General features: G+C 67.4%; 1 protein-coding gene across 1 annotated transcript; it reads left to right on the plus strand.

Annotated features, from left to right (window-relative positions):
• Window positions 1–473: 473 nt before the first annotated feature.
• Window positions 474–10,886, plus strand: LOC121063345 (alanine aminotransferase 1-like). The gene is made up of 11 exons (XM_040543766.1): window positions 474–672; window positions 2,528–2,617; window positions 2,710–2,818; window positions 3,640–3,770; window positions 6,032–6,275; window positions 7,785–7,864; window positions 7,929–8,065; window positions 9,041–9,215; window positions 9,674–9,829; window positions 9,949–10,061; window positions 10,653–10,886. The coding sequence occupies exons 1-11, from the start codon at window positions 475–477 to the stop codon at window positions 10,741–10,743; spliced, it is 1,524 nt and encodes a 507-aa protein (XP_040399700.1). The 5' UTR covers window position 474; the 3' UTR covers window positions 10,744–10,886.
• Window positions 10,887–11,105: the final 219 nt, after the last annotated feature.

Below are 11,105 nucleotides of genomic sequence, written 5' to 3' on the forward strand. Positions count from 1 at the left end.
CTTGTGTCCCCACATCCCCATATCCCCGTCCCCATATCCCCACGTCCCCACGTCCCCATAATGTCCCCATATCCCCACGTCCCCACGTCCCCACGTCACATACCCCATGTCCCTGTGCCCCACACCCCGTGCCCCGCACGCACCTTGTGCCCCGCGCCCGTCTTGTGTCCCGTGCCCAGTGCCCCACGTCCCGCTCCCCGCATCCCATTCCCCGTGCCCAGTGCCCTGCGCCCCATGCCCCACGTCCCGTGCCCCGCTCCCACCTCGTGCCCCGTGCCCCTTGCCCCGTGCCCCCCGTCCCGTGCCCGACGCCCCTTGCCCCGTGCCCCACGTCCCGTGCCCCACGCCCCGCGCCCCACACCCCCACGCCCCACGCCCCGCGTCCCGCCCTGTGCCGCTGCCCGGGGCGGTGCCGCCTTCGCCCGCTCGTTCCCGGTTCCCGGCTCCGTTCCCCGGGGGCCGGCACCGGGCCCCATGCGGGCTCTGAGCGCGCGGCGACCCCGCAGGCTCCCGGCCATGGCGGCGGCGGCGGCGTCGACGGCGGCGTCGGGGGGCGGCCGGGCCCCGGTGCTGAGCGCCAGCAGCATGAACCCCGCGGTGCGGCGCGTGGAGTACGCCGTGCGGGGCCCCATCGTCACCCGCGCCCTGCAGCTGGAGCAGGAGCTGCGGCAGGTACGGGACCCACCCCCGCCACCCCCCCCCCCAGTCCCCAAACCTGGGGACCCCCCCCCCCACAAGAGCTGGGGACCCCCCCCAAGCCAGGACCCCCAGCCCCAGGGACCCCCCAGCCATGGGGACCCCCAAATTTGGGGTCTCCAGCCCACACCAGGGACCCCCGAGACCCCCCCAGACCCCCCGCGGCCAGGACCCGTTGGACCCAAGGACCTCCCCCCCCGGATATGGGGTCCCCCAAACCAGGGACCCCCCCCTCGACCCAGCGCCCCTTCCCCAAATTTGGGGTCCCCCAAACCAGGCACCCCTTGCACTCAGGGTGTCCTCCCCCCAACTGGGCCCCTCCCAGATTTAAGGACCCCCCCCCCCCCAGGGCACCCCCAGACCCAGTGACCCTCAGACCTGGCGACCCCAAATCAGGGACTGCCCCCAACCCCAGGACCCCCCAAAACCTGGGGACCCCCATTCCCAGGGACCCCCAAGACCCCCCAGCCCCCTCTGTCCATGATCCTTTAGACCTAGGGACCCCCCCCTCGACTTGGGGCCCCCCCAAACCCAGCACCCCTTGGACCCAGGGACCCCTCAAGGCCCCCAGACCCCCAACCCAGGCACCCCTGGACCCAGAGACCCCAAACCAGAGACCCCCCCCCATACCAGGGATCCCCTCTATCCAGGACCCCCAAACCAAAGACCCCCCCCCCCATAAACCCCAGGACCCAACCCCAACCCTGGCACCCCCATCCCCAGGGACCCCAAACCCCCAAACCCGGCGACCCCAAACCTGGGACCCCCCCCCCCAACCCCCCATACCCAGGGACCCCCAAGACCCCCAAACCGGGGACCCCCCCACCTGCCCCCCCCATACCCAGGAGTTTGGGGACCCCCCCCCCCTTCCCCATGTCCCCTCCTGTCCCTTGTCACCCTCCCCTGCCCTCCCCCCATGTCCCCATGTCCCCATCTGGGCACTTTCCCACTGCCACCAGTGGCTCCCAGTGCCTCCCCCCCCCCCCCGATGGCCTTGTCCCCTCTTGTCACCCAGGGCCACCAAGGACACATCCCTGGGGGGGGGTCATTGAATCCTTTGGCCCCCCCGGGGTGCTTGGGGATCCCCCCCCCCCCCGTGTCCCCAAGACGCTGTCATGCGCAGGCGACGTCCCCACCCCGCGTGGGCAGAGTCCGCCCCGTGGCCAAAGTCCGCGCCGGGGGGGTGGCGGCGCTGGGGACGTCCCCGGTGACCCCGTTACCAGCTGGCCCCAGTGTCCCCAGTTATCCCAGCGTCCCCATGTCCCCATGTTCCCCAGTGTCCCCATGTCCCCATATCCCCACGTCCCCATATCCCCAGTGTCCCCATTCCCCCATCCCCACGCCCCCACTGTTCCCATTGTCTCCCATCCCCATTGTTCCCATTTGCTCTGTCCCCAATGTCCCCACTCCCCTCGTCCCGTGTCCCCATGCCCCCCATCCCCCCCGTCCCCATATCTGCCCTGTCCCCAGTGTCCCCGTATTCCCTCTGTCCCCATATCCCCCATCCCCATGTCCCCATGTCCCCCCATCCCCATATCCCGTCCCCACGTCCCCAATGTCCCCACTCCCCCTCTCCCCACACCCCCATATCCCCACGTGCCCCCATCCCCATCTCCCCATCTCCCCAATGTCCCCAACGTCCCAAAGTCCCCAAAGTCCCCAAAGTCCCCATGGCCCCCCATATCCCCACGTCCCCATACCCCCATTATCCCCCTGTCCCCCTCACCCCCATGACACCCCCCGTGTCCCCTCTGCCCCCCCACCCCCTGGTGCTCCACCCATGGGGCAGCCCCCCCCCCGACCCCATCCCCGTGTCCCCGTGTCCCCGCAGGGCGTCCCCAAGCCCTTCACCGAGGTGATCAAGGCCAACATCGGCGACGCCCACGCCATGGGGCAGAAACCCATCACCTTCCTCCGCCAGGTACGGGGCCGGGGCCGGGGCGGGGGGGGGGACACACACACGGTGCCCCCGGTGTCCCCGGTGTCCCCGGGGGGCTGACCCCGTCCCCGCAGGTGGCGGCGCTGTGCGTGTGCCCCGAGCTCCTGCGCCACGACGCCTTCCCCGAGGACGCCAAGGCGAGGGCGCGGCGGCTGCTGGACGCCTGCGCGGGGCAGAGCGCCGGTGAGGGGACGCTGGGGGGGACAGGGGGGACAAGGTGGGCGGGGGGGGGCGGACAGGGGGACTCGGGGGGTTGTGGGGGCAGGGGGACCGGGGGGACGGTGGGGGCGGTGGGGGCGATGGGGATGGTGGGGACAGGGGGGATAATGGGGACAGGGGGGACAATGGGGACAATGGGGACAGGGGGTCAATGGGGACCACGGGGACAGGGGGGACAATGGGGACAATGAGGCCATGGGGGTGGTGGGGACAGGGGGGACAATGGGGACAGGGGGGACAATGGGGACAATGGGGACAGGGGGTCAATGGGGACCATGGGGACAGGGGGGACAATGGGGATGATGGGGACAATGGGGACCATGAGGATGGTGGGGACAGTGAGGACAGGGGGATTTGGGGACAATGGGGACGGGGGGACCATGGGGATGACGGGGACAATGGGGACTGTGGGGATGATGGGGGCAATGGGGGTGGTGGGGACAGTGGGGACAGGGTGACCATAGGTGTGGTGGGGACAGTGGGGACAGGGAGGCAGTGGGAGCCACAAGGACCATGGGGACAATGGGGACAGGGGGACCGTGGGGATAGTGGGGACAGTGGGGACCACAGGGACATGGGGGGGACAATGGGGACGGGGGACCAGTGGGGACAGGGGGACAATGGGGACAAGGAGACGGGGGAGCCACAAGGACCGTGGGGACAATGCAGGGCATGGGGACAACGGGGACAGTGGGGACGTGGGGACAACGGGGACAGGGGGACAGTGGGGATCTTGGGGACGCGTTGGGGACGCGCTGGGGACAGCCAGCCCCGGTGGCCGCCAGGTGCCTACAGCGCCAGCCCCGGCATCGAGGCCATCCGCCAGGACGTGGCGCGGTTCCTGGAGCGCCGCGACGGCGTCCCCGCGCGTCCCCAGGACATCTTCCTGGCCACCGGTGCCAGTGACGCCATCGTGGTGGGGACCTGTCCCCGTCCCTGTCCCTGTCCTGTCCCCATCCCTGTCCCCATCCCCGTTCTGTCCCTGTCCCCGTCCCTGTCCCTGTCCCCATCCCCGTCCTGTCCCTGTCCCTGTCCCTGTCCCTATCCCTGTCCCCGGTCCCCGTCCCCGTTCCCACGCCCGGCGGTGGCACGGCCACAAAGGTCCCTTTGTGCCACCCCTGGCACTGTCCCCTGGGGGCGGTGCCGTGCGCGGGGGTGGGGGGGGGGCGGGGGGCCGGGACCCGGCTCCGGTGTCCCCAGGGCGCCCGCTGGCACCACTGGCACCACGCCGCTGGCACCGACAGTGTCCTGTCCCCGGCGTCCTGTGCCCGCAGCGTCCCGGTCCTACAAATGTCCTTGTCCCCACACCGTGCCCGTCCCCACACTGTGCCTGTCCCCACAATGTCCCCAGCCCCATAACGTCCCCCTCCCCGTAATGCCCCTGTCCCCGCAGTGCCCCTGTCCCCACGCTGTCACCGTGCCCACGATGTCCCCAGGCCACCTCACTGCCCCATTGTCCCTGTCCCCATGCTGTCCCTGTCCCCTTACCCCCCCCATCCCAGTCACCACCCTGTCCCCTCACTGTCCCCACTGTCCTCATCCCCATCCCCTCCCTGTCCCTGTCCCCATCCCCTCATTGTCCCCTCACTGCCCCTGTCCCCTTTCTGTCCCCGTCCCCTCACTGCCCCCATCCCTGTGTCACCCCATTTTTGTACCACCCCATCCTGGCGTCATCCCACCCTGGTGTCACCCCCTCCCTGTACCACCCCCTCCCTATGTCACCCTGTCCCTTCACTGCCCCTGTCCCCATGTCACCCCAACCCCATGTCACCCTGTCCCCATGTCACCCTATCCCTCTGTCACCCCCTCCCCGGGTCACCCTGTCCCCTCACTGTCCCTGTCCCCTTTCTGTCCCCATCCTGTCACTGCCCCCGTCCCCATGTCACCCCATCCCTTCCCTGTCCTCGTCCTCATGTCACCCCATCCCCATGTCACCCCATCCCTGTGCCACTGTATCCCCACATCACCATGTCCCCATGTCACCCCCTCCCCATGCCACCCTGTCCCCTCCCTGCCCCATCCCCGTGTCACCCCAACCCCATGCCACCTTGTGCTTGTGCCACCCCGTCCTGTCCCCGTCCCTTCCCGTCCCTGTGTCACCCCAACCCCATGTCACCCCGTCCTCATATTACTTCAACCCCATGTCACCCCAACCCCGTGCCACCCCATCCCCGTGTCACCCCATCCCAATGTCACCCCATCCCTCTGCCACCCCGTCCCCTCCCCATCCTGTCCCCATGTCACCCCATCCCTGTGCCACCCCATCCCCATGCTCCCCGTCCCCCTGTCCCTGTGTCACCCCTTCTCCATGTCACCCCAACCCCATGTCACCCCATCCCGCTATTACCCTGTCCCTGTGCCACCCCATCCCTGTGCCACCCCATTCCCACATCACCATGTCCTTGTGTCGCCCTGTCCCTGTGTCACACTGTTCCCGTGTCACCCCAACCCCGTGCCACCCTGTCCCTGTGCCACCCCACCACCATGTCACCCCATCCCCATGTCACCCCATCCCCATATTACCCCATCCCCGTGCCACCCAATCTCTGTGCCACCCTGTCCCCATATCACCATATCCCTGTGTCACCCCATCCCTGTGTCACCCCATCCCTGTGTCACCCCAACCCCATGCCACCCTGTCTCTGTGCCACCCCATCACCACGTCACCCCATCGCCATGTCACCCCATCCCTATATTACCCCATCCCTTTGCCACCCCATCCCCTTGTCACCCCAACCCCATGTCCACCCATCCCCATGTCCCCCCGTCCCCACGTCACCCCAACTCCATGCCACCCTGTCCCCACATCACCGTGTCCCCACGTCACTCCATCCCCATGTCACCCTGTCCCCGTGTCACCCCATCGCCGTGTCACCCCATCCCCATATTATCCCATCCCCGTGCCACCCAATCCCCATGTCAAGCCAACCCCGTGTCCCCCCATCCCCATGCCACCCCGTCCCCGTGCCACCCCATTCCCATGTCACCTCAACCCCATGTCACCCCAACCCCGTGTCACTCCATCCCCATGCCACCCTGTCCCCACATCACCATGTCCCTGTGTCACCCCATCCCCACGTCTCCCCGTCCCCATGCCACCCCACCCCAATGCCCCCCTACCCCCATGCTCCCCATCGCCCCTCGCCCACCTCCCACCACCGCCCCCCCCCAACACAGAGCATCCTGAAGCTGCTGGTGGCCGGCGAGGGCGGTGCGCGCACGGGGGTGCTGGTGCCGGTGCCGCAGTACCCGCTGTACTCGGCGGCGCTGGCGGAGCTGGGCGCGGTGCAGCTGGGCTACCTGCTGGCCGAGGAGCGCACCTGGGCGCTGGACCCCGCTGAGCTGCGCCGCGTGCTGGACGAGGGCCGCCGCCGCTGCTGCCCCCGCGCCCTCTGCGTCATCAACCCCGGCAACCCCACCGGTACGGCACCGCGTGGCACCGCGGGCACTGCGGGCACTGCGGGCACTGCAGGCACTGCGGGCACCATGGGCACCACGGGCACTGCAGGCACTGCAGGCACCGCCTGGGGTGGGAGCACCGGGGTCGTACTGGGGTTCGACTGGGATCCCAAGGTCATACTGGGAGCCCCCCAGGGTCATACTGGGAGCCCCAGGTTGGACTGGCAGCCCTGGTGTTATACCGGGAGGCCTGGTGTTATACCGTTATAATGGGAGCCCTGGGGTCATACTGGGAGCCCGGGGTTGTACTGGGAGCACTGGGGTTGGACTGGGAGCACTGGGGTCGTACTGGGGGCCCTAGGGGTTGGACTGGGAGCACTGGGGTCATAGTGGGGGCCCTAGAGTCATACTGGGAGCATGGGGTCATACTGGGAGCCTGGGGCTGGACTGTAAGCCCTAGGGTCATACTGGGAGCCCCAGGGTCATACTGGGAGTCCTGGTGCCATACTGGGAGCCTGGGATCATACTGGGAGCCTGGGACCAGACTGGGAGCCTGGGACCAGACTGGGAGCCCCGGGGTCATACTGGGAGCCCCAGGGTCATACTGGGAGCCCTTGATCATACTGGGAGTCCTGGTGTTATACTGGGAGCTCCAGGGTCATACTGGGAGCCCTAGTGTTATACTGGGAGGCCAGTGTCATACTGGGAGCCTGGGGACAGACTGGGAGCCCTGGTGTTATCCTGGGAGCCTGGGCTCATACTGGGAGCCCCTGGGTCATACTGGGAGCACTGGGGTCATACTGGGAGTGATGGGGTCATACTGGGAGCCTGAGGTCATACTGGGAGAACTGGGGTTGGACTGGGAGCCCCAGGGTCATACTGGGAGCCTGGGGCTGGACTGGTAGCCTGGGGACAGACTGGGAGCCCTAGTGTTATACTGGAAGCCCTGGGGTCATACTGGGAGCCTGGGACCAGACTGGGAGCCCAAGAGTCATACTGGGAGCCCAAGAGTCATACTGGAAGCCCCGGGGTCATACTGGTAGCCTGGGGTTATACTGAGAGCCCCAAGTCGTACTGGGAGCCCTGGTGTTAGACTGGGAGCCCCTGGGTCATACTGGGAACCTGGGGTCATACAGGAAGCCTGGGGTCATACTGGGAGCACTGGGTCATACTGGAAGCCCTGGGGTCAATGTCCTACTGCTAATAGGACCCAAATACCCTCCCGGGACTGGGACCCCAATGCTCTACAGGTAATGGGACCCCAATACTCTACTGGGACCCCCAATGCCCTACTGGTAATGGGACCCCAGTGCCCTACTGGGACTGGGACCCCAATGCCCTAGCAGTAGTGGAATCCCTAATGTCCTACCAGTAATGGGACCCCAATGCCCTACTGGTAATGGTCCTCCCAGTACCCTACTGCTACTGGTCCCCCCATACTCCTCTGGTACCGGCCCCCACATACTCCTCTGGTCCCGTCTCCCTGTCCCGCCGTGTCACTGGCGCTCCCCAACGCCCCGTGCCCCCCCAGGGCAGGTGCAGAGCCGCGAGTGCATCGAGGCCGTCATCAAGTTTGCCTACGAGGAGCGTCTCTTCCTGCTGGCCGACGAGGTGAGGGACGGGGCCCCCCCGGCCGGCCGTGGCCCCCAGCCCGCGCTGACGCGGCCCCCCGCAGGTCTACCAGGATAACGTGTACGCCGAGGGCGCCGCCTTCCACTCCTTCAAGAAGGTGCTGGCCCAGCTGGGGCCGCCCTATGCCGACACCGTGGAGCTCGCCTCCTTCCACTCCATCTCCAAGGGCTTCGCTGGCGAGTGGGTGGCCCTGACACGGGGTGGGGGGGCCCATGGGTGCTGGGGTGGGGGGCACAGGGACCCTACGGGGTGGGGTGGGGATGTGGTGGCCCCATGGGTGGTGTGGGGTGGGGATGTGGCCCCATGGATCCTATGGGTTGGGGTGCGGATGTTGTGGACCATGGGGTAGGAATAGGGACACCATGGTTCCAGGGATGCTCTGGGGATGGGGACGTGGTGGCCCTGTGGACCCTATGGGGTGGGGATGTGGTCCCATGGACCCTATAGGGTGGGGATGTGGTGGCCCCATGGATGCTGTGGGGTGGGGATGATGTGGACCATGGGATAAGAATAGGGACACCATGGCCCCATGGATGCAATGGGGTAGGGTTGGGGAAGTGGCCCCATGAAACCTATGGGGTGGGGATGGGGGTGGAGATGTGGCCCCATGGACCCTATGTGGTGGCCTCATGGATTCTCTGGAGTGGGATGGGGATGGGGATGGGGATGGGGAAGGGGATGTGGTGGCCCCATGGGTGCTATGGGGTGGGATGGGGGGGTGTGGCTCTATGGACCCTATGGGGTGGAGGTAAGGATGTGGTGGATCATGGGGTAGGAATATGGACACCATGGCCCCATGGATGCTGTGGGTGGGATAGGGATGGGGATATGGTGGCCCCATGGCCCTTATGGGGTGGGGATAGGGATGTTGTAGATCATAGGGTAGGAATAGGGCCACCATGGCCCCGTGGGTGGTGTGGGGTGGGATGGGGATGTGGTTGATCATGGGGAAGGAATAAGGACCCCATGGGTGCTGTGGGGGTGGAGATGTGGTGGCCCCATGGATGCTGTGGGGTGGGGATGTCAGTGGAGGGGTCCTGGTGGGGGGTCCTGCCTGGGGTCCCCATCCGAGGAGCTGCCACCGCCCCCTCCCTGTCCCCCTCCCCATCCCCGTGTCCGTCCCCATCCCGGTGGCAGCAGGGCCGTGTGGTGCAGGTGCGGGTTCCGTGGTGGGTACGTGGAGGTGGTGAACATGGACCCCGAGGTGCAGCAGCAGCTGGCCAAGCTCGTGTCGGTGCGGCTCTGCCCCCCCGTGGCTGGGCAGATCCTGCTGGATGCCGTCGTCAACCCCCCGCAGCCCGGGGAGCCCTCATACGAGGGATTCATGGCGGTGGGTGCGGGGTGGGGGTGGTGGGGTGGGATGGGATGGGGATGGGGATGGGATGGGATGGGGATGGGATGGGATGGGATGGGGATGGGGATGGGGATGGGATGGGATGGGATGGGATGGGATGGGATGGGATGGGGATGGGGATGGGGATGGGATGGGATGGATGGGATGGGATGGGATGGGATGGGATGGGATGGGATGGGATGGGGATGGGGATGGGATGGGGATGGGGATGGGATGGGATGGGATGGGATGGGATGGGATGGGATGGGATGGGGATGGGATGGGGATGGGGAGGGATGGGATGGGGATGGGGATGGGATGGGATGGGATGGGGATGGGGATGGGATGGGATGGGGCACAAGAGTTGGGGATGGGGTACATGGGGTGGGAAATGGGGTTCGTGGGGTGGGCACAGCCCCGTCACGCCCCCATTTGCCCCCCCCCCCCCCCCCCAGGAGAAGCAGGCTGTGCTGAGCGCTCTGGCGCAGAAGGCGAAGCTCACCCAGGAGATTTTCAACCGCACGCCCGGCATCCGCTGCAACCCGGTGCAGGGCGCCATGTACGCCTTCCCCCGCATTGAGCTGCCGCCCCGCGCCCTGCAGGCGGCACAGGTACGTGCCGTGGGGCTGGGGTCACCATGGGGCTGGGGTCACCATGGGGTGGGGTCACCCTGGGGCCGGGGTCGCCGTGGGGCTGGGGTCGCCGTGGGGCTGAGCGGTGCCACCCACAGGCGCAGGGCCAGGCCCCCGACATGTTCTTCTGCATGCGGCTGTTGGAGGAGACCGGGATCTGCGTGGTGCCCGGCTCCGGGTTCGGGCAGAAGGAGGGCACCTTCCACTTCAGGTGTGGGGACAGGGACAGGCATGGGGGACAGGGACGGGATGGGGACCAGGGTTGGGATGGCAGGGAACAGGGTCATGAGTGGGGATGGGGTTAGGGACAGGGGTGTGTGGGGACGGTGACAGGGCCATGAATGGGGCCAGGGATGGGGTGGGATGGTCAAGGTCAGGGTCACTACTGGGGACATGATAAGGGTTGGGGACAGGGACAGGGCAGATGGGGCGTGGTCATGGCTGGAGTATGGTAGAGGATGGGGGCATGGTTTGGGATGGGGCAGGGTTGGGATGGATGGGGATAGAGGACCAAGGCTGGGAAGAGGGACAGGGACAGGGACAGGGACAGGGACAGGGACAGGGACAAGATGGATGGGTCCAGGCCAGGCTCAGGACTCTGCCCCTCCCCAGGACCCCCACACCTCCCCCAGGTCCCCACCCTCATTCCCATCCCCACTCCCGTCCCTAGTGGGACTGGAGCTCCCCAAAAGCCCCAGCGCCAGCTGGGGGCCATGGGGATCCCGGGGCTGGGGGATGGGGGGCACAATGTGGGGGTGCTGGGGGGGTCCCAACGCTCAACCTGGTGTGTCCCCCCCCCCAGGATGACCATCCTGCCGCCCGCAGACAAGCTGCAGGTCCTGCTGCAGAAGCTCAGCGCCTTCTACACCAAGTTCGTCAAGGAGTTCTCCTAACGAGCTCCCCCCCCGCCCTCCCCCCCAAATCCCGTCCAACCCCCTGCAGGGCCCTGCATAGGCGCCCCCAGGCTTGGCGGGGGGGGGCTCACAGGGGGCCGGGGGGCGGATATTGTATATCTCATGATAAACGGTCAGCGACAGACGTGCCGCCGCGTCCGTGGCTGTGGGGGGGCACCCATGGGTGTCCCCTCCTGATGGTGATGGGGGGGGCCCCACCGGGGTGACCGTGGGGTGTCCCAGGTCCCCATCATGTCCCCATGGTGCTCCATGTCCATGAGGTGCCCCAAGTCTCCATCACGTTCCCAGGGTGTCCCATGTCCCCATGGTGTCCCATGTCTACGGGGTGTCCCATGTCCTCA

Source organism: Cygnus olor, unplaced genomic scaffold (assembly GCF_009769625.2).
Source record: "Cygnus olor isolate bCygOlo1 unplaced genomic scaffold, bCygOlo1.pri.v2 scaffold_203_ctg1, whole genome shotgun sequence".
NCBI classification, from domain to species: Eukaryota; Metazoa; Chordata; class Aves; order Anseriformes; family Anatidae; genus Cygnus; species Cygnus olor.

Bases quoted from the DNA above. Each gene is read 5' to 3' on its own strand.
- LOC121063345 (XM_040543766.1), top strand. From the start codon at position 475: ATGCGGGCTCTGAGCGCGCGGCGACCCCGCAGGCTCCCGGCCATGGCG. The intron at 3,771-6,031 runs GTGGGGACCTGT...CCCCCAACACAG, and splicing joins GTGCCAGTGACGCCATCGTG to AGCATCCTGAAGCTGCTGGT. The intron at 6,276-7,784 runs GTACGGCACCGC...GTGCCCCCCCAG, and splicing joins CAACCCCGGCAACCCCACCG to GGCAGGTGCAGAGCCGCGAG.